The sequence below is a fragment of the Haliaeetus leucocephalus genome, unplaced genomic scaffold, assembly GCF_000737465.1.
Source record: "Haliaeetus leucocephalus isolate CR32 unplaced genomic scaffold, Haliaeetus_leucocephalus-4.0 Scaffold439, whole genome shotgun sequence".
Taxonomy (NCBI): domain Eukaryota; kingdom Metazoa; phylum Chordata; class Aves; order Accipitriformes; family Accipitridae; genus Haliaeetus; species Haliaeetus leucocephalus.
In genome coordinates, this window is record NW_010972875.1 from 3656301 (window position 1) to 3679447 (window position 23147).

General features: G+C 37.8%; 1 protein-coding gene across 1 annotated transcript; it reads left to right on the forward strand.

Moving 5' to 3' along the window:
• The first annotated feature begins 4912 nt into the window (after positions 1 to 4912).
• NSUN7 (NOP2/Sun domain family, member 7) lies at positions 4913 to 21238 on the forward strand. Its single transcript, XM_010574545.1, has 11 exons — positions 4913 to 5225; positions 5622 to 5680; positions 7076 to 7206; positions 9805 to 9957; positions 11246 to 11429; positions 13028 to 13238; positions 13871 to 14014; positions 14759 to 14860; positions 15422 to 15539; positions 18844 to 18961; positions 20579 to 21238. Exons 1-11 carry the CDS (start codon positions 4913 to 4915, stop codon positions 21236 to 21238), a joined length of 2193 nt encoding a protein of 730 aa, XP_010572847.1.
• The last annotated feature ends 1909 nt before the right edge of the window (positions 21239 to 23147 follow it).

Below are 23147 nucleotides of genomic sequence, written 5' to 3' on the forward strand. Positions count from 1 at the left end.
GCCCCTCAGGCCCGGCGGCAGCGTAGGGCGGGCCGCTGGCGGGGCCGCCGCTCCCCGCAGCGCCGGGCGCCGCCGTCCCCGGAGGGAGAAGCGAGCGGGAGAAACCCTGTCAGGAGAAAAAGGGCCCTTGGGTTGCTGCTGAGGGGAGAGGGTTTAGAAGTCACCCCGTGCGGGCCTGTGTGGGTTTGGGGGTCTGTTTGGTTTTTAAGGCCTTTCAGCCCAGTGTTTCAAGAAACCCTTTGCGTGTTTGCACGAAGAAGTATCTTTTTTTTCTGTGTGACTGTACGATGAGTCGACAGGGACCGTTTCTCATAAACAAAGCGGAGTTGGGGAATGGTCCCGTGGCTGACTTCTTTTCCTGACTTTCACTACTAATCTTCCCTCCCTCCAGCTTGGTTCACTGAAGTTGGGGACAGTAGAAGCTTTACGATCCATTGAAACTCTGTATCAGACAGTCGCAGTTGATGTTAGAAAGCAGGTATGGTCATGTATACCCATAAAATTAATAAGACAAAAACTACAGTATATGGCTGTCAAGGATTTACTGTTTGTTGGTGTATGAGAAACCATGTCCGTGCTCACAGTGCCACTTTCATTAATTCCTGCTAATGTGAATTAGTACTGGGTGGCCAGGCTACCTGCCATGCCTGATACAACACAGGTGCTGTGGGGTTGTTTATTGTTTATCTTTTTTTCCTGAATTGTATAATGGTAGAGGCTACTGAAAAAGGTGGTAACTGAAGAAATAGGAAAAATACATGTATTCCTATATAAACAGAGGAATTGGTGACTTTGGGGGAGGGGTGTGTGTGGAAATTCTTTACTATGCTGTGTAGTGAATAAATGTTATAGTTCTATTCACCTGAGTTCATTAAGTCAAAGCTGGAGACATCTTTCAAGCTGAGTGTTTATGATACACTAGTTATCTTCATTTAAGTGAAGTTACATATAAACTGGAATAATTTTTTATCTGCTATTCTTGTGGATCTTTATTGTGTGCCACAAACACTGTATTATCTAGTGCTGTTAGTTCATAATTGCAAAACCATATGGTCTACGGACAGCTTCACTTGAAACTGAGACCATTCAAACATATGAATCCATTTTTTCTTCAATCCCATTGGCAAGCATACTGGCTAAAAGGGTGGTGTATCTCTGGTATTGCGAAGCAATGATTAAAACTCTCTTACATATTTAAGACTCTGCTGGTCTTGAGACAGTTCTGTTTGGTAGGCATCCTGTAAGGGTACCTGACAGATACCTGATGTGTTACTTCTTCCCAAATGGTTTAGGGAGTGAGAGAAAGGTTACCTCCAATGTCTTGTTCAAAAGAGCTTCCTCAGACCATATGCATAAAGTCTTTGTCCTTTCTCACTCAGGTGCTCTTCCAGTGGCTTTCCTGTGGGCTTAGTCTTAGGTGTGCTGAATGCTTCAAATACAGAGCCTGCCAGAGCAGCTGAGAGTTCCACTCAGTCTTTGGAAAAAGATAGGAAAAAATGTGAATGCCTTCAGGCTTCCTACCTTGCACTGCCTGGCTGTAAAGCAGTATAGTCTGATTTAGTTCCCCAGCCTCCTCTCTGGCTCCCACTCTGCTGTTGGAAACTTGCAGTCTTCTCATCTTTATTGCTATTGTTTGTACTTGGATAATAGTAACTTGTGTTACAGGAGTGTTATCTGCATCCATAATACAAGCCTTTTCAGAAGAGAGATTTGTATATTCCTTTGCACAGATAATGTACACAAGAAGCACCTCCTTTGCCTTGTGAGCTACTGGTATTGCTCATTGAACTGTTGTGCTAACAGCGAGTTGTCCTGATCGTTGTCAGCAGTTTAATGGATTACGACTTGGAAGCAGAAGTGGGGAGATACTTTCTTGTCTGTTTTCTGTGCTGAAACAACCAATATTGTCCTGAGATAGGTGCTTGCTGTTTACAACACGAACTCTAGGTGTCACGGAGAGCAGCTTGTGCAGTAGCTGTCTGTTAAATTTTAGTCACATGTGTCTTTAAGTTCCCTTCTGCATACCCTGTTACTACTCTAACTTGCAAATCTGATCAAGCTTAAGGAAGACAGTGTGGAAGTATATTGGCAAGAACTTGGAAACTTTACTGCAACAGCAAGTTTCTGCTTTGTAGATGAGGCAGTTGTACCTCTAGTCAGCCAGATAGATCACCGAGACTATGTATGTATTTTTAACATTGAGTCAATGTGCTAAGACTGTATGGAGAGATGCTGGATTTGGGTCCAAATCAAATTGATTTAGTGTTTGTAGGACTCGGGAATACTTTTCACATTCTTTCTTCAGCTCTGTTCAGCGACACCCTAACAACAAATTCATGTTTCATTTGAAGATTTTCTTAACTAAACAGTGGAAAAAAGTCTTTCTCAACTTGGAAGGCCATTCTCTCTTTTAGGAGAATGATGGCCTCCTTGGGTCCTTGCGGGATTTTTTTCCCTCTCAATTGAGTAATCTCCTTGAGATTCAGCTCACTGATTCCATAGACAAAGGCAGGGTCTTTTCTCTCTTCACTAGTTCTTCACAGCTGAGCTTCATGTTAATCAGGCTTGGTGTTCTCTGCTTGGCACAGAGTTCAGTAATCCAAGCTGTGATTTACAGGGTTGCAACCATGCAATGTGTCTGCACAGGGCAGAGCAATGTCATCTCATCTTTATTAAGATGACATTTGTCTTTTGGGAAAATGTATTCATCAAATCATCTTAATAGCAGTGTGTCTTGCAGGTCAGCAAAAATGGTTTTGGCAGAGAAGTCACAAACAGTAATCGGGAACCCTACAAGTCTTGAAAATCCTGACACCACAAACATTAGTTCACTTGTTACATATTCTAAAAAGGAATATTTTGTGTTCAGCTGGAGAAGGAGTTTGAGCTCCAGGTCCCTGTTAGATGCTGTCCTTGTTTTTGTGAACTCATACGCGTGTCTTCTGGTCAAATTAGTGTGAAACATCCTGAAAGCATTTACGATTTTTTTTCCTTTCTAAGCACAAGAGTTTCAGTTTGGTTTAGGTAATCTGTTACTTTATTCTAGTGAAGAATAGTGCTTTCTTTTGATAGTGCTGTTTGTTCTGTTTCAATACGGCTTCATAAAATAAATTTGCATCTGCTCCATGGATCCATCGCTGCTGCATCTGACACTAAGGGTGTTGGTGCTTGACTCCTACAAGAAGGAGCTGTTTGTCTGAGGCCCAGGACCTCTGTAAAGAGACAGTAAAAGTGGCTTGGACAGGGTTAGCAGTTCTCAGTTTTGGGGAGCAAAGCCTGGGAAAGGAGATGTGGCCTCCTCCACATGAGCCACCAGAACTCAGGAAGCAACACTGGTTGATTGTCTGGACCAAGCTGGACAGGGTGGACACTGACTTGGGCTGGTCTTGGAGAAGGGAGGAAGGGACTGAGTGTCCCTGTGTTCAGGAAAGGGAGTTTGAATGGGGGAATGCTGGCTCAGCATGGGGCATTTCTTGGCTGCCTGCTGGAGAAGTAACAGCTTGTGTTCCTCCTTTCCCCTCCAACCCTGTGTGCTGCCATCCTCCTTTGCTATTATGTTTTGTGTGAGGGGGACAGGAAAGGGGAGAGGAAAAAAAGAATGCTGGGCAAGTATGTCTGACCCAGGGAGAAGAGGTATGTAATTTATCTTCAGGAATGTGGGGTAGCGCAGGGGAAAAAAAGCTTGAGAATGGTTGTACTGAACTAAATTATGTAGCAAAAGAGAAGATCCTTTCTGTTTGGTCAGAGTATCACCTTCTTTTTTGTATTTTTAGACTGGCAAAAAGAACAATTCTGCTATTCTGTGCTGTTAATCCTAAAATATCTAGATCTGTTTGTTAGGACTGGATCCATGCCTAGCTTTCTGTGCTAAAGCTGCTAAATTCCTCATGATTCTTTTGTATTATTCTTCCCCAGACAAGACGACTGGTTTGGTTTTTTTTAAAAAGCTTTCCTCTGTGACTAAATTTGTCTTGGCTTAGTCCTCTTCTGAACATTTAACCTGACTGCTAAGCCTCCAAGCATTGTCATAAATGCCTATTATAACAACCACAGCAAACAGGGTAAATCCAAGCACAGTGATGGACATACTTTAAGTAGGTTTTATGTAGAACTTAAGTATGGTTTTGGATTCAACTAACACTAGGGCTTTTTATTTTTATTTTTATTGAAGCTCTATTCCACCTCTGGGGAAAGTAATTTTTATTTTATTGTTTATGTAAAAATTGTAGAAAATTTAAGAAACACCCATGGGCTTATGGAGAGTTGGATAATATCATCAGACTGTCAGAATGGATTTCCTGCATTTAAAATTGTGCTGTTTAGCTAATACATTAAATACATTGACACTTAGGTGATCTCTATTATCCATTTTTAGGATCAGATATGCAGTTTAGTGGACAAGCATGTGGAATTCACTGCAGCTCTTTTCAAGATGGTTCTTCTTTGGAAGAGACGATGGCTGCTTTGACATTTCTGTAGTGCCTTTTTACTAAAGGAGATTCCTAGTAAGAGATACTGTTCTGTCTGCAATAATGATGCTTCTTATTAGACACAGAGAATCAAATCTCTGCGTATAGTCTGTTTAGGATCATTTATTGTAAAGCACTGGCCTCTTTGAAACAAGTACACAGTCTTTGTATCTGCATTACTGAAAATAAATAAGGTAAGGAAACTATTATGAATACTTCTCTACTATATGTAAGATGGTAGATGTGTAGAAGTGTACATGATATATGTATATATGTATTTGCAGGATTAGAGCCTAAAAAAGAAAATAAATTCTACTGAAAACTCGAAAATGAAGGGAAAATTGTATTCTAGTCAAAGACATTTTCATAATTCAATACAAACTTCATTTTTTGCAGAGGCAGCAGGATTGTGACTTGCACTTATGTGATCAGCAACTGGAAAAATGCCAGGTTCTAAAAGTAACTTGGTGTCTTTACATGAGGATGTTACAAATGATACTTCAGACTTGAGTGAAATGAAAATTTCAGATGAAAAAGGATCTGTTGAAAAAAGAACAAAGACTCTGACTGAGAAGAATGGTTATCACGACTCTGTATACATGAATGCAGCTAAGATTTTTCAAGGCATTCATACTGAAAAGCGTAAGGATAGAATATTGGTGCGGTATGGTGATGGCTCAGTACCTCCCACGCTGACTTTTAAAGATGAGTATTCCCAGCATGTATCTTATGAACTGGCTTTCAGTGCTCTAAAATGTAAGTACAAAACTTTTCTAAGAATTGCCAACAGAAATGATGCAGCAGAGAAAATATGTAAAAAGAAAGTTTTTAGTTTCGGCCTGACAGCAGAGATATCGAGAATTTTTTGTTAAACTACAGGTTACTCCTAGACTGCTTGTATCCCTCAAATATTTGAATATGTCTAAGTGTTGTTAGGATTTTGTGAAATCAAACATTTAAACTCTATACTTTTTCATGTAAAGGAATTATACTTATTTAGAGATGCTACTGTTTGTGATGAAAATTAAGGGCAAATTCAATGGTGTTTAAACTTCCAACTTTTTCTTTAGTTATTTTTAAGTTTTTCTTTCTCTTCCATAGAATCTTTTAGATTTCTTAGCATAACTTGTCAATATTTTCTTTTTTTTGCAGATCAAGATCTTCTTGAAGAAATATTGTTAGATAGTTGTGTTTACCCATGCCAGTCAATAGTAAGTGAACATTTTTGTGAGGAAGTAAATTTTGTGTTGTCTGAGTTGTCGTAATTAGAATCTTTTCTAAGGATTCTGCAACATTCTTCAAAACAACACTTATTGTTTTGAACTATGTGGTAGCCTGAGACTGAAATATTGCTGTCCTTTTTGGTTAGTTGTCTAAAGCGTCAATCTTCAAGGTACTAGATATGTTGTCTGTGAGATTCCTGTTGCACTTTACTGGTGGGAATCAAAACCTTCAGAGAAAGAAGGTAGGAGAGTGAACCGTACTGCTTACTGCAGTGTAATACTTGCTCAGTGATGTTGTCCGTGAGCCAGTCCATGTCCATGTGCTTTCTGTCCCAGCTGTGTCCCCTTGTGAGTGGGGAAAAAAGTCATGTTCCCTTCCTGTCCCTGGGAGTTGTAAAGCATAGAGTGAACCCCATCAGACAAAAGAATGCATTGAACCCATGTTTCATTTCCAGGGCAAACTGTACTGTATACAAATATTGTACTTGTACTGGCAAAAATTGGTCCAGTTTACTCTCTCAGCATGCTTTCCTGCTTTGACATGAAAAGAAAATTTAGAGCTGGCAGAGTAATCTGCTGTTCCTTCCAGTTCAGTCTTTGGTGCCTTTGAAAATTACAAGACGAATTTGAACTGATGCTATTTGTGGAGATTGATGTGAGCAGGCAAATGATCTAACACGTGATTTTTGCCTTGTTTTTGTAAGGAAATAAGACTTAACGTGGTAATGTTTTGTGTTTGATGGTATTTCCCTAATAACTTGAGTTTTCTGGCTAATTTTGGTCATATTTGTGAGAAGGTAAGAATTTTCAAAGGCATAAGAGCTGTAGGAATTTCATGAAAAGAGGTAGACAAAAGTAACTGAAATGCTGTTAATTACTGTCCCTAAGAAGGAGATGCTTCCTGGTTTAAACATTTAGACATGGGAAGGAGATTTTACAAGTGTCCCAACTGCAGAATGGTTGTTATATACTGAGCTTATTGTTTGTTATATACCGAAGAATCCCACAAGAGACAAACTGATAGACAGGGTTTTGTTGGCTTAGCTATTCAAGGAACTACTTTATAATGAGAATATAATTTCAGAGTTTAAATTCTGATAACATTAAAAGTTGTTAAGATATAGTATATTATCTGTGTGTATGGAGAACGTTTTTAATTTTGGTAAGCTAGATAACTTTTAAGTTGTGTATTTGAGGTTAAAAAAATTCTTCAGTGTTTTACTTACTCTCCATGAGGAATTGCTTTCATATTCTTATAAATAAGCATTTCACTGGGGTTTTTAATGCCTTTTACATGGGAGACTGCTGTTTGATACGGATCTTTTTGCAGAAGTAAGGCATGCTTTTTGTCACTTACTGTATCCAGTTGCTTTTCTGTTGCAGCCAGATGAATTAACCAGCTTGCTTGTTGTGATGCTTTATGACCTACAAGACCGAAAGTTTCAAGCACGAGAGATTTTTGATGAAGAGGAACCTGTAGCAGAAGTTCGGAAAACAGAGCGTTATCTATACAAGTATACATGCTAAGAATTTTTTTTAGAATTGTGAATCATTTTGGTTGGAAAAGACTTTTAAGATCATTGAGTGCAACCATTAACCTATCACTGCCAAGTCCACCGCTAAACTGTGTCCCTTAACACCACATCTACATGTCTTATAAATACCTCCAGGGATGGTGACTCAACCACTTCCCTGGGCACCCTGTTCCAGGGCTTGACAACACTTTTGGTGAAGAAATTTTTCCTAATTTTGTAAATCTAATTTCGAATTTCCTAAAATCTAAGCCTCCCCTGGCACAACTTGAGGCCATTTCCTCTTGTCCTACTGCTTGTTACTTGGGAGAAGAGAACAACACCCACCTCGCTACAACCTCCTTTCAGGCAGTTGTAGAGAGCAATAAGGTCTCCCCTCAGCCTCCTCTTCTCCAGACTAAACAGCCCCAGCTCCCTCAGCCGCTCCTCATAAGACTTGTGCTCCAGGCCCCTCACCAACTTGGTTGCCCTTCTCTGGACACGCTCCAGCACCTCAGTGTCTTTCCTGCGGTGAGGGGCCCAAAACTGAACCCAGTACTCGAGGTGCGGCCTCACCAGTGCCCAGTACAGGGGAAGAACCACCTCCCTGCTCCTGCTGGCCACACTGTTTCTGATACAGGCCAGGATGCCGTTGGCCTTCTTGGCCACCTGGGCACACTGCTGGCTGTCAGCCAGCACCCCCAGGTCTTTCTCTGCCAGGCAGCTTTCCAGCCACTCTTCCCCAAGCCTGTAGCGCTGCATGGGGTTGTTGTGACCCAAGTGCAGGACCTGGCACTTGGCCTTGTTGAACCTCATACAATTGGCCTCAGCCCATCAATCCAGCCTGTCCAGATCCCTCTGTAGAGCCTTCCTACCCTCAAGGAGATCAACACTCCTGCCCAACTTGGTGTCATCTGCAAACTTACTGAGGGTGCACTCGATCCCCTCGTCCAGATCATTGATAAAGATATTAAACAGAACTGGCCCTGAGCCCTGGGGAACACCACTTGTGACTGGCCGCCAACTGGATTTCACTGTATTCGCCACAACCCTCTGGGCTCAGCCATCCAGCCTTTTTTTTACCCAGCGAAGAGTACATGCATCCAAGCCATGAGCAGCCAGTTTCTCCAGGAAAATGCTGTGGCAAACGGTGTCAAAGGCTTTACTAAAGCCTAGGTAGACAACATCCACAGCCTTCCCCTCATTCACTGAGTGGATCACCTTGTCATAGAAAGAGATCAGGTTGGTCAAGCAGGACCTGCCTTTCATAAACCCATGCTGACTGAGCCTGATCCCCTGGTTGTCCTGTACGTGCCGTGTGATGGCACTCAGGATGATCTGCTCCATAACCTTCCCTGGCACCGAGGTCAGACTGACAGGCCTGTAGTTCCCCTGATCCTCTTTCTGGCCCTTCTTGTAGATGGGTGCTGGTATATATTAGCAGAAATACAGATTTGTATAACCAATACCTTTTTTTAATAATTGTCAATATTACAGATGTCTTTCAGCTTCAAATTTTGTGGGCTTTGTTTTTATTTTTAATGAGAACCTTGTTTGAAGGGAAACTTTCATATTCCTATATTTAAAAAAAATACAGCTAACCAACCATCTTTATATTGTGGATTATTTTGCTAGAAAAAGGTGTCTTATTTTGGAGTTGCTGAAACTTTTCATAGAATTTTAGAAAAGAAATACTTGGTAAACATGCATAAATATGAGTGTGATAGAGTCAAGACATCATGGAATGGAATAATGCCGATTCATTTAGCAATACTTCTATTATGGAACTTTGTTAAATATTTATTCTTTTAAGTAATTAGAACAAAAAAGAGGAGGATATGTGAAGTAAACATTTTAAGTAGTGTTCAAGTATTTCTTTTGTCAGTCTATTGATGAACTCAGCAGGCATTTGTGGGACAAAATTGTGTTGCTGCTGGATTTAGAATAGCCCCAAAAGTTAATGGCTATCATAAGTGCAAGGTATTGCTGGAGGGCAGTAAGTAACATACTTTGACATCTGAAGTAGCTCACCAGCAATTTTTATTTGCTTTGAAGTATCACATATCGAGATTATGCATAAAGCTTGTGGGAGGAAAAGTCTGGGAATATTTTCTCTGACGTTTTCACATAATAATAATAATAAAAAAAACCTGACTCCTGGTTGCCATCATACATGCGTTGTTTCTGTACACATTCAGAGGTCAGCTTTCATCAAATGCTCATTCTGCACATACATGTATTTATATCTTCAGACACACATAAAAATCTGGTGATTGTATTCCACAGATTGCAGTTCCAAAACATTTGCTTCTTTTTTAGCTTTCTGAGAAAATGGATATATTTGGGAGTCATCTGTCATAATTCCAGTCCCTTGTGCATGGAAGTAAAATAGTCTCAATTATGTACTACGACCTTGCATCTACCATGGTTTGGGGTAGAAAATGTCCTATAACTGTGTATTTTCTGTAACAACATGCAAAATGAGGCCTCACATTTGGTTTTGGTTTCTGAGCAAGATAGTATTGTAATAGAAATGTAGCACTTTAGTAGCTGATGTAAACATTTACAAAACTTACTAAATTTGTGACTACGCTTTTGTAGCTTTAGGACCAAATTGGCAGCTGCGTTAGCAAGATGTCGCATCAAACATGGTGCTCTTTCAATTGAATACATTCTACCAGAAACTGTACGGAAGCAGGAACAAAGGGCTTCTGCTCTACCTTTATGTGTTTGGATAAACACATTTAAAATCAGGTAAGATCTTTAAAGTATCATCTAATATTGACGTTTTTACAGCTGCGGTGATATAGTTTACTACACACATGTTTTAGAATTTCCAGGTTATATTATTAACAGCAATTTCAATTTCTTACAGTAAAATCTGCTTAGTCCAGTGACATCATTGCATTATGTTTGTTTGTAGTTTTTATATATTGCAGTAATGGTATTCATAAACTGTAACAAAGTTGTGAAACAGTTTTTCTTACTATTCTGTTGCTTGCGTGGATCTTTCACCAAATAAATGAGGAAATAAAGTTAGAAAAAACTATATGGGCAACTAAACTCTGACAAAAAATAGAGAAAGAGAAAAATTCTTTAAAAATGGGTGTATTACCGTAAGCCATAACATTGGCAAAGGGTGTTAAGACAGTTACAATACTTAATACTGGTGGTTATTCTGTAAGGATAGTGTAAACTTGAAATAAAAATACAGTTTTTAAAATCCCTATATTCAGTGGGCTACCATATATGTAACACTGGTGTTCCTAGTTCTGTACTAACTGATACATGAACCATACCAGGTTATCCTGTTACCTATTTTGTTAGACAGGTAATCCATTTTATTACATTTTCAATAATTTTGTTTTCATGCTCTTGTCTTGGACCAATGTTCTGTGCTTAGATTAGAGGCTCTTCAAGATAGAGAAGGTGTCTCATTCTGGTTGTGATTTTGCAACCTTTAAGTAAGACTGAACTAAAAGCCGCTGCATTGATTCTGTGTTTAATGTACCATTATAAGCTTATGGCACTGTCTGAAACTGCATTTCAGCAAACAAGTCTTGGTGTATATACACCTTTAAATCTCTATGATATTTGAATTGCAAACCTTAGCATTTATGCCTTCATAACATTTACACCAGGATTATTTGAGTTACCAGTCATTAAATTCATTGGCAAGCTGGGCTAAATTGAAAGCAATTGAAAGAACTAAACTATTTAAGCAGTAAATTTGCTACAGTGTCTCCTGAGCACATGGACATTTATGTTTTGATGCTTTGAATCATCCTCTGGAGACACACACCTCTTTCTTAATTTATTTTATCAGACTTACAAACTTAATTGTTTCAAACCAGAACTTGTATGCCTAAAATAGAGTGAACTTCCCTACTGCATTAGGCAGTGTTGCATTTTTTTTATATATATATATATATATGCATATACACACACTAAAAAATAAAAGGCAAAAATCTATATAATCAGTGTGAACTATATTGCTTAAGTAACTGTTGTATATTTAATGGTCAGAGTTGTATGTTAATAGCCTTCAAGATGTTTTCAGAGATTTGAAGAAGAAGGGCTTCACGAGAGTTGAATCTGTGTCAGACTTCGACCATTATACGTATTGTATGGACCAACATTGCAATGATGTATTGGTTTTTCCTTCCTCTCTTAAAGAAGAACTGCTTAACTTGGATCTTTTTGCAGATTGCAAACTCTTACTGCAGGTGAGTTGATGGCACCCTTGAATAATATGATCTGCAAAGTAAAATAATGCTTTGCATTAGAATGAGGTCATGTATTGTGTGACTGTCCTATTTATTAAATCAGTCAGGCAGCAACATACACTCGAAAGGTTTTGGACGTTTTTAATAATCAGAAGGTTAGAAACTGATTCACTTAAATTTAGCATGCAAATGTTAATGCTTATAATTGATAGCTACAATTAAATTAGTAAAATGTTTTAAATTTAATCTTAAAACTGTTGAAATAAACATCAAAGGTGGTCAAAGAGGCAGTCTCACTTCTGAAAATGTGAGGAAAGTTTCTATGTAACTCTACATGCATTACCCCGAGTTAGTAGATAATAGTATGCTAATATTAGAACATCTCTTCCTCCTCAACTGCATATTTGTGATGGACTGATGACGCTTCTTTGTATTTTGTGCAGTGTGGTTCCTAAATCTCCATAAACCCCACTTGGTCTTTTTCCTGACTTGCTATCCTTAGCCTCCCCAGGCAAGATTGGTCAGAGGTTCCTGTTGTAGAGTGGTGGTTTGGAGTAACCCTGCAACAACACACAACTGCAAATTATCTAAAGTGTCTGATGATTCTTGAGTGCTTAATAGAAACATTTCAAAGAGCATTTTCACTTGATGCTTAGCATTTTCCAGGAATTTTAGCCTAAAAATTTATTACCCACCTTACAAAGTAATTCTGAATATCTCATTTCAATGTGTATATTTTAAATAGAAGACTTACAGAAAAGAACTATCCATAACAGCCCCATAGGTCACCAGAACAAATTCTGAGTGTTACTACTTAAGAATATTCAAAGTTAGGAAACAGAACCCTCAAAAACTCATCTCTCTCTGGTGGGGTAGGGTGGTACTTGAATAGTGTAAGTAGATAGGTAGACATTAATGGGAACTTAAAGGTTTAGCTTTTTTTTCTCTTTAACACCAGTATTTGCCAGATTTGGTGCAAAACTTGGTACCTGTGGTCCATATTTTCACTCTTTGCCTTTTTAAGTAATTTGATGGAGATAATGTTTGATATGTATTTCTCTTCAGCATCTGTAGTATGAGATCATTTACTCTTGTAAACATGCTTTTTGCATTCAAATCTGCCACTGTTCAAACTTCAGAAGAATCTTAGGTTTTGATCTGTAAGGGCTTGATTTCTTCTATAATTCTCTTCAAGAGCTGTGTGAATAGTTCTGCATTTCTCTGTTAAGCTGCCTCTGAGGATGAATTTTGCATATTGTCGCCTATGTTTGTCTTTTCTGGAACTGGCTGTCACTAAGTGTTCCTCCTTATGGAGGTGATACACGCTTAACATTTATTTTCACCTATAGATATTATGCTTTCTTATGCATTAGTTAGAATTAAATTATTTAAATTTAGTGAGTTTAACTTAATAAGATGCTTGGTTTTGTACTTTATTTAATTCTGTATTAGCAGCTATCCATGATTAGTTTTTCTCGTCACCTCTTTCCAGTTTGTCATGAAAACAATGAAATACTTTCCTAATTTGGAAAGGAAGGTTGGCACTCACAGAAGCCAAATTAGTTGGTCATATTTAATTTTGTGTCATTATTTTCTAGGATAAGTCTCGCAGCCTTGCTGTACACTCTGCACAGGCACTGTTGAATACAGATGATGACATTATAGTGGCTCATGTAGGTTCCCATCTGACCATTGCCCATATGTCAGTGCTGACAATTCACAGCATGTCCAGAATTTTTGTTTGTGGTGTAAAATCTTCAGCAAAAGCAGATGAACTGAGGAACTTGTTCAATCACATGGGATGTAAAAGTAGGTGTTAAAACAGTTGGTATGCATAAAGTATTGTAATGTAGATGTTTGTGATATCTATAAATACAACATACTTACTTAAATCAGGATTCAGAGATCTCGTTTGAGGATTTGGGGAGGGCAGTAACAACTTATTTTTTTTCACAAGGTGAACTGACAGCTTTTCAGCTACAATCAAGTTAATCAAAGGTTGCAGATTAACTGTCATAGATGCAGGCTCCTGAAATGTCAGGGTGAAGTTTTCCTTATAAGTAGTTACTGTATAGTGTTTGGCTTAGATGGGAACTTTGGGGTCCATTTATTTGGTGTCTTGGCTGTTGCTTTCAGTCTGATTTTCACTTGTTTCTGAGAGTGGTAATCCAAAACACATGTACTTGTCTGGTTTACCCAGAGGACACAGAACAGAATACAACAGGACTCCGGAGCCCCATGAGCAGAATTTTCAGTGGAAGATGCTAAAGTCTAGTCCTTCAATCTATTTGAAATCAGTGTGACATACTTTGGAGGATCTGGGTCTAGCAGGCTGTAGCTCTATGGAAGTCTGTGTAACATCAGCCTCTTCACCTTTATTACATTAAAATTAGGCAGGCTTGCTTGCATGTGGAACTGTTGAGGTTTTCCCTATTTTTCAGATATTCAGTTGTTACATGACGACTTTACTGAGATCGGACCAACAGACCCAAGACTTCAAAAGGCAAAAGTTATTTTGCTGCTACCCCAATGCTCTGGACTGGGTGTTGGCAATCCAATAGACTTTATTTTAAATGAACATGGAGGTAACTTTTGATACAATAGCTAGCTCATGATTTCTGGTAGGAACAGTATTCAAGTATTGTGGTCTGGACATTGTAGCTGCTTCAGTAAATTGTATCATTTTATAAAATACCTTTTTAGATTTTTTTTTTAATTAACTACTATAAAACATAGTATATTAAATAACTTGCATAATTCTGTATGTGTAATGTAGATGCAGGCTGCTATGGAAATACAAACAAGAATAAATAAATTACCCAGATTTTTCCACACAAAGTGAGCAAGAACATATTTGGCCTATCTTGGGATTCTCAACAAGAAAACAAAGTCTTTCTAGGTGGCACTGAAGGATTAAGAGTGATTTGTAAAGGCAATTTCAGGTCAACAGTATGAAGTTTGAGGGTTCTTCTGGGGAGCAGAGTGTATATAGGCTTTCTTTTAAAGTAAAAAGACTAGAGGTAGAAAATATATTTCAAGATACCAATGAATATATATAATTTTCCCTCAATTACATTCCTTTATTGATTGTTTGTATAAGTCTATTCACTATTTTCATTAAATAGAAACAAATAAGACGCAGTAGTAATTACAGATAAAGAGGGAAAGAAGAATCATTTAGGTGTTCCTTGGTATTGTAATTCATAAAACCTACCTTCCCGCAACACTAGTAATAATCAGGTCTGTTACCAAAGCATTTTCTGCAAACAGCTGAATTTTAGGACACTAATACAAGTTGTGTTAATAAATTTACAACTCTTTGCATTTAGATGCAGGATTGCTAAGAGATGTTTTACAAGGATCTGTATCTGAGGATAAACTCAGTATACTTGCTGAGAGACAGCTTAATGAGTTGATGCATGCAATGAAATGTAAGTGTGCTAGTTCTTGGATTTCTGGGAACACCTTGTACTATCAATTCCATTGTACTGCCACCAGTTTTTATATAGTTAAAAATATGCTGATTACTCTATTAGTTAACAGTAAGTGTGTAACCAACCCCCCTAAATAATGATCTCCTCAAGTTTAAAGGTATATCTGTGTCCTAGTATTCACCAGCCTTTAATACAATAATCTTCAGTATTCTGCAGAGAACTGGCTTACTGGCTTAGTCATACTCTGCTTTGGAAAAGTTGTAAATGTAGTCTGACTTCATCAGCATGCTGCCACGTTTCCCCTTGCCTCCTTTGGTAGCTGTGTGAAAAGACTGGATGCAGCCCTGAATTTCTGCTGAAATCTGCAAATATTCGAAAATATTTTAATTATTAAAAAACACTACAGATTGAATACTAATGTGTGCAGGAGGATATATTTTTATTGGTAAAAATGACATCCAAGCATAATTTTAATGCTGGTTTCAGTCCTTACTAAATCACTGTGTACATGAAGAATTTGAACAGTAGAAAAATTTTGTTTGTTTGTTTGTTTTGTAGTTAACAAAGTACAAGCTATTGTTTACTGCACTTGTTCTGTTTACCCAGAAGAAAATGAACTAGTAGTGAAAAAAGCACTAGAATCTGGAGTGGAAGGAAATAAAATACAACCATATAGGTATGGAATGAGTAGTTTTGTCTATGGAGAAATTAAGTGTAACTTTAAATTATAGCATAATTCTTATCCTAGACTGATCTGTGTCTTGCATTAGATTAACATTTAAAATAGTTTTTTGCTGCCTTTCATTGCATTCCTTTTGATGTTACGAGAGTACTAAGTAGCATCCTCTTGACTTTTTCATCTAATATTTTTGTTCCCATCTGAAATCAAGATGGGAGAAAAGCATCACTGGTTGGAAATAACATTGTGGTGAGCTTCTGATAGAGCTATTGCTTTCATCCTATGAGTTTTCAAAGAATGAAGCTAATTTAAGATAAAATGAAGACTAGAAGTCAGGGAACTTCCTAGCATGCTCTCAGCTTGTCACCTAGAAGGATCAGTTTCAAAGGAAAAAGAAACCAAGTCTTAAAATGTGATAATATAGAAGCATAAGAACCTCTGCTGTAGGATTGCTCATCCCTATATTCAGATGAATGACTTTTGGGGGGACAGGTTACAGTAAGAGAACATCCTGTGTAATCATAACAAATACAGATATATATGAAAAAAGTATGTGCGTTGTATGCTTTATATGTAGTTAAAACCTGTCAGCTGTCACCCCTGTCAGCTGGAGCAATTGTTAAAAGACTGATGCATACTTTCTGGATTTTCCTTTCAGTCACAGTAGGTAAATGCAAACAGTTGGCACTTGCTTGCACATGGATACAATAGTTGAGTACAGGATGCAGGTTAAAAGAGTTTATGTTGCCAAAAGCATAGGAGAGTAATACTGTATTTTTAGATTTTATATTATCTTAGATGATGTTAATGATTTGGCCATCGTGGGGAAAGGTACTGTGGTTCAAGATACCATTCAGTGTGTTTAAATTCTGCATGATTAAAATGGTAAATGTTAACTGTTGCCAGTCCAAAGAATTTTAAAAAGAGGTATGTTATGCATAATGTTAAGATACAGTACAAGAAAATACATCTTTCTTGCAAATCACCAACAGAAAAAGAGCAGCCTGCTTGAAATTTTACACTAAATGGGATGAAACCAGGGTATGTCTTGCCAATGATGCTATGCTAGTCCAAAAGGAGTTTTGTTGTAAACTGTGTTTTCCTTTGTGATCTGAAATTTTGTGACATCTCTCATGTCTTGACCTCTATGCAGCTGTTACTGTGTGGCGAGAACTAGGGGGACCTTGGAATAGAATTCTCTGAATTACTTGAACACAAATAATACATCAATTCATTACAGAATTTATATTAAAAACAACAAAAAAAATCTGAGGTTTTTTTCCCAGAGCTTTATTTTTTTTCAGAAAAAAATTCCCCCTTGTCTAAAACAACCCCCTCCCCCCAAAGCCAAACCAAAATCTATTCAGCATTTTGCAGAAACATCATGAAATTTGTCGTACCCCCAAATTATACTTTTACTTTCAAATACAGGGCATTCTCAGATGGTAAGAAAGGGAGAATACAATTAATTACATCAGGATTTTTGCAGACCTGAGCAAATCTGTGACTGAAGACTGATTGAACTTTGTAAATGATGATTCCAGAATCAGTTCCTCCTTTGCTGTCAGGCATGTATCTTGGATGTTTTCATGCATAGTTCTTGCTACAATAAAGCTGCTGGTAACCAGCATAAACAGAGCAGTAACAGAATATCATAAATAAAATATATAGTGTGATTATGCTTGTCTTAAGATGAAAGCTCAAGCTGTTTAAGGTGTCACAGTTCCTTGTATACTTTCCTTAGAATTAATTAGGTAACTTATGTGACTAGAAGAATGCAGGATAGAATGAAAAACTGTTGCAGAATTATTAGCCTGTGTTCACAGTAGTGTCTTTGAGAGGTCGAATTATACTAATAAAACAACATGTGTGATCATTGCAGATCTATTTAATATTAATTTCCTTTTCCAAGAAATTGGAGGGCTTTCAGGAAGCTCTTAGGCTTGTTGTGCTTATGTGTATTACATCTTTTGGAATTACTCTGCAGTGCTGGAGTGGTGCTGAACCAAAATAAGGCTATGCTGGAGTTTGGGGGTCATACAGCTGTGAAATTGTAAAGGTGATTTCAAACATGAACCCACTGTCTAAGCTGAGTTTACCTTAAGGATATGACAGTTCATAACAAAGGCTTTACCTTATGTAAGGGTACACACTGTGAACAGGTGTGTATAGAGGAGGTGTAAACTATTCATGCATTTCCCTTTGGCCTGTCAAATTTGAGTTAATCAACTTTCAGGGTCAGACCAACCATTAAAGGTATTCCTGGTAACAGTAATCTGTAGATACCAATCAAAATAAAGAGTATCACTTTTTTTCATTGAATGGCCAGATCTAAAAGCAAAAATCTCCTATGTGTCATAGGATATAGAATTTTATTTAGTAATGCAAGGAGGATGTGAGCCTTGTAGTCTGTTTTGCCAAGTTCTGAGGGACATGCAAAAACTCTAGATTACAGTGAAAACTTGGGAGCAAGCAGTTTTGCAGACTTCCCATTAGAAATGAACTCGCCAGCCAAATCAGGATATTGCTTAGCAATATCGAATGCATTTCTCTGTAACCATCTTTGAATAAAGCTCTGTCTCAAGAGGATCACTGGAGCATCGAGGAGGGGCTGTACCTTACAGTCCTCAGCAGTGCGAAGAGGGGGGGTAATAATTGCATAAGGACGTTTTGATAGCGTTTTCTGTACTGAAACAGCTTGGTACTAGTTCAGTAGCCTTACAAGCTGAGTCCTTGAGGCCTGTTTTATAACAGCTAGGGATTACTGTAATACAGGGAGAACACGAGAAAAAGCTAGTTCTGTCTTCCTCACCTATGCATTGCAGAACTGTAAATTTGAAAAAACAGCACTCAATTATTACAAATAGGCAAATTTTTCTAACCTAAGAGTTTTAGCTTAGATAGATACATTATTTATTATGAGCATATATTTAATAACTCAAAGTCAACACCTCTGCCATTTCTGTGTGCTGCTTAGTGTTCTCAGAGCATTCCCCAACTTCATAGACAACTTGTAATTGCAGACCTGAGAAAGAAGTTCTTAATTATTTTCATACATATTTATTATCTGGTGGTTAATGTACTTAATTATTGGAATGGAAAAAAATTAAATGGGACTTTTTTTTTAAAAAACAAATTCTTATGTCTGTCTTGAATTGCAGAATTTTAAAATGAAGATAAGGCTGCTCTTTAACACTGTCATTGAAAGACATAATTTGGACATTACTTTTAATATATCCTTGTTTATTTCCTTTTATATCCTTAAATATTATTTTCTGGTAATTTGTCTATTTTTTTACAGGGTTATTCCTCCTGTTTTTTCTGCTTGCTCTAATTCAAAGGGTTCCACTGAAACTTTTTTCAAAATGGAGCCATCAGAAATTTCCAGTGGCTGTTTTCTAGCTATTCTAGCAAGAGAGGTAAGCTAAAAAAATTACCATTTAAAAACACTTCACAGAAAAAGAGTACTGCCATTTTCAACAAAAGAATATATGAAGTGGAACAATTAAAAAAAATCACGTCTGTTCTTTAGTTGTCTTAAGAACAAAGAATAGGCGAGCAGTTGAAATGTGCCACTTGCAGAGTTTTCTGCTGAGCACAGCTTTCCAACATGTGCCTTTTCTTCTGGAGCTATTCCTGATCAGAGCAGTCTCTTGATCTAAGTCAGTGCTAGGCACATCTAGAGGAAATATATTGTTGCTGTCACACCTTGGGATGAAATACACAGCATGATTAGACTCCTGATAAATGATGTTTAGTAAAGTTATTTGCTATGTCTGTACATGTCACCAAGATTTGCCAGTATCCAAGCAGACAGTGTCACCTGTAGGGATTTAGACTTCAATATAATTTGAATAAAGTAGGTATGAATATGTTTCTTTCCAGAACTAAGGCATATGCAAATCTGGCTTGAAAGGCAGGGGGCTTTTGCTGAGTAAATGGAAAAGTCTTGGCATGATTACTGAGGAAAGGCCTTAAAGGCCTAGTTTGCATCTCTGAGCATCAACATTTTCCTCTTACGTCTGAGAAAAGGAGGACTTTTTTCACCAAAAGAGAAAGGGGTGGAGCTGATTAGAATGTTATTGAAAATTAAAGGTATGAGATCTTATTTGGTTATTTGTACCACTTTCTGTCCTACTGCACTTACAGTGCCTGAAAGAAGCTTGTGTCTTGGGGGAAATTAGAAGAGAAGATTTTATTAAGAGCAAGAGAATCACACATGAAAAGCCTTTCAAGTTACCTATTACTGACCTCTTTTTTTCAATGATGTAAAATATTTTTTAACCTGGCTCCCTGAGCTAGTAAGTTTTACTTAATCATGCTGTGTACATCTGTCTACCGTATTGTTTCCCTCCTCTAATGCATAGAAGCAATTGCTCCTAGGGCCAATTTTTAGGTGATGCTAGAAATGAACATCTTCTGCAAGGCAGAAAACATCTGTTTATAATTTAAACTGAAATTTCTGGTTTACAGAAACCTTCTTCTTGGCTAGTTGAAAATAGTTTCTTCCCCATTGCTTCTCTTTGTATATTTGGATGTTGACCTGGTTCCTAGTTAATCTAGTTTGAGATTTCCTTGCTTATGTATTATGAGCAAGAATTTTCATTATAATGAAAATTGTTCATGTTTAATGGTATTGATAATATTTCTGTATTTTAGTAACTATTTCTAATACACACACTCTTACATATCTATATATATATGTGTATATGCATGTTACTACAGACACGTTACAAAGCACGTCAATGTGGGAGACATGTAGTACCAAGTCCAGAATTTAGTTTCCCCTCTTCAGGCCTGTAGAGGGCAAAGTCTCCACAGAGCAAATGCTCAGATACCTCTTTACACAACAGTCACGTTCTTAATTTCTTGAATAAATAGTCTGGTTACCATTTATCACGTGACTTAAGTCTTTCTGCTAGATTCTGCCCTAGTTCTCTTGTGGAGTAAATTCTGAGGAATCTGGGATTAAAGTACTGATTTTGCAGCTCTGTGTTGTGGCTTAGATTCATTGTTGTCTCCTTTGAAATTTTCAGAAAGATCCTTCTGAAAATGTGTCCGTTAAAGACATTTTGGCTCGTGCTGCAGCAAAAGGACTGCTAGACAGCACTGTTGTACAAAAATCAAAGGAAGACGAGAAAAAGCAGAAAGTAAAACAACGTAGACGTAATATTACTGGTAGTGGTATAGTTCCGAAGATTGCAGAGTTCCTTCACCATCAAACTGTATCTAGTATTAAGGCTGAAGTTCCCGTGTCTAAAGCAGTCAGTAATGTGCAACAAAAGAATGTGAACCGAACAGACAGCTGCGTTCAGCTGAAGAAATCTATCAACCCCATTTCAGACACAGCTCTGCCTACAGTGCTGAAGCACACATCTCATTTGTCGTCTATGGGCAAGGCATATGACAGACAAACACTTGCTAGAAAGCCGCGCACGGAACGCAAGAGGGTTGTATTGAAGCCTGTGGAAATTGTTTTGCCTCCAGTGATAACGCCATACTTAAGTTCGCAAGGGAACAAACCCAGGGTTTCATCAGCTCGTCATTGCTTTCATGGGTGGACTGAAGCAAAGGGTTCGAGTGGCAGGATTCTCCCACCAACTGTGTCTAAAGTAGTCAAGCCAGCTGTGCTTAGCTGTCCTCGACCATGGCTGCAAGAATCTTCAAACTTCGCCCTACCTTTATACAGAAGGTAAAGATTCCTGTATATATTAATGCACTGAGATTACAGTATACCTTTATGCAGGATAATCTTCCTGTGGGAAAGAGATACATTATGGGATATTTGCATAGAAATAGCCATGTTAGTAATTTTTAAACCAGTAATCGCACTTTAAAGTGAATGGAGCTCAGCTGCATAAGGCTGATAAATGGTTAGGGGGAGTGAGGTCAAAAAACTATAGCTTCTTGCTGTACACGTCAAAGTTGACAAGTTAAAGCATACACTCCCTCTCATCCCCCCGCCACCTGCATAGATCTGCAGGAATACTCAATTTCAAATTGATTTTTTTGAAGTGAGACTGCATTTTGTAAGTGGCTATTTCTCTTTACAAGTACTAGATACCATTTTTGTGAGTTACCGTTTAGACATTGACATGTGGAAACTAAGCCTTGCACAGTAAGACAGTTAGCTCACCTTTATTTCTAAAACTAGATGTAAAATTTTGTACAGGCAACTCACCAAGTACACTAAAGCCTGTGTATAGGCTTTCTAATACTTACCTCCTTCTTACGCCCTTCGTTTCTTGTCAGGTGTGCTTCACAATATTAACAATAAAAACTACATAAAATATTCTCATGCTAAAAATACTGAATTGTCATCATAATGTCATGTCAGACTATGTCACGGCTCATAACTGCTTTTCACCAACTTTCTTAACACAAGCAGTTCTTAGTTGAAAAGAGCTGCTACTGTCAAAGTAAGTTACTTTTATAAATGTTACTGCTAGTCAGCTGAATAATGACTGAACACAGAGTGAGTAGTTTGTCTGTCTTTGGAAACAGCTGTGGGCTTCTAACCCCCTCCCCTCTTGCTAGCAAATACAAAATAGCTGTAAAATATCTACAATTGTCTTTCTTACAATCTAAGCAGAGGATAAAAGGGACACACAGAGATACTTTTAACAATAAGCTGATTTAGTATTAAATGTGGACAGTATAAAGAAAGAAAATGGCAAACAACGACAGGAGGGGACAGTAAGAGGACCCTCAAGAATTGCATTTAGATTAGAAGTGTTAACAGAAATGAAACAAATACAGCATAGCAATACAGACAGGCAAAGGTAGCTGTGGCCCAGAAGAGAAATTTTCCTCTATGCAATCATTTAAGATACTTGGCAAGAGTGTTGCCAGTAGCATCAACAATATGGTATTGAATCTTAACCTATTTGACATACAGGTCTGGATTTAGACCCACCCAGAGAAAATGTTCTAACAGTTCTGTGTTTTCTTCACCCAGACCAGTCAAAGTAGCTGGATCAGCACTACCTTTAGAAGAAAGGATGTGAATGATACTACACCAGCAGCGTAGACAGCTGGCTCTTGTTCATCAGATAAATGTCACTGCTTCACTGAATCAGTGAAAATTTCTTTTAGCATTTTAATCTGAGCTAGCTGTCCTATTCAAAAGTGTCACTCACCTGCTGCATATCCCTGTGAGTAACCTGTGGTCCTTACCTGTTCCAGTAAAAGGATGAACTCTGCTCTTGTTTCTGAACAAACTTGTAAGACAGATCTAGACCTGCTCACATGCAACATGTAGAACTGGGAAAAAAATAAAAATCCCTATTTTTATTTCAAAACCATCTTGGAGGAGGAGGGGTTTTACATGTTAGATAAAAGGAATGGACAGTAAGGAGATTTTTTTTTTCAATATGGTTGTTAAACGCTTAAAATAAACTTAAGAGATTCTGCAGTTAGAGACCTAAACTATTTTTTTAAATCAAAATCTGTATCCTTCATTATTAAATATAATTAAAATTACTTGTAAAAGAACATACATGTGTCTGATGACAGAATTACTGAGCTACTTACGTAATATGCATCACGATGTCCCACAATCAGCCTCATCTTGCTTTCAGGAGTCTGCGTCTTTGAAATGTTATG

What these genes read in the sequence shown, in the direction of transcription:
- NSUN7 (XM_010574545.1), top strand. Translation starts at nt 4,913, where the DNA reads ATGCCAGGTTCTAAAAGTAACTTGGTGTCTTTACATGAGGATGTTACA. An exon ending in ATAAACACATTTAAAATCAG is followed by an intron (nt 9,958 to 11,245) that starts GTAAGATCTTTA and finishes GTATGTTAATAG; the next exon opens with CCTTCAAGATGTTTTCAGAG. An exon ending in GTTGATGCATGCAATGAAAT is followed by an intron (nt 14,861 to 15,421) that starts GTAAGTGTGCTA and finishes TTTGTTTTGTAG; the next exon opens with TTAACAAAGTACAAGCTATT.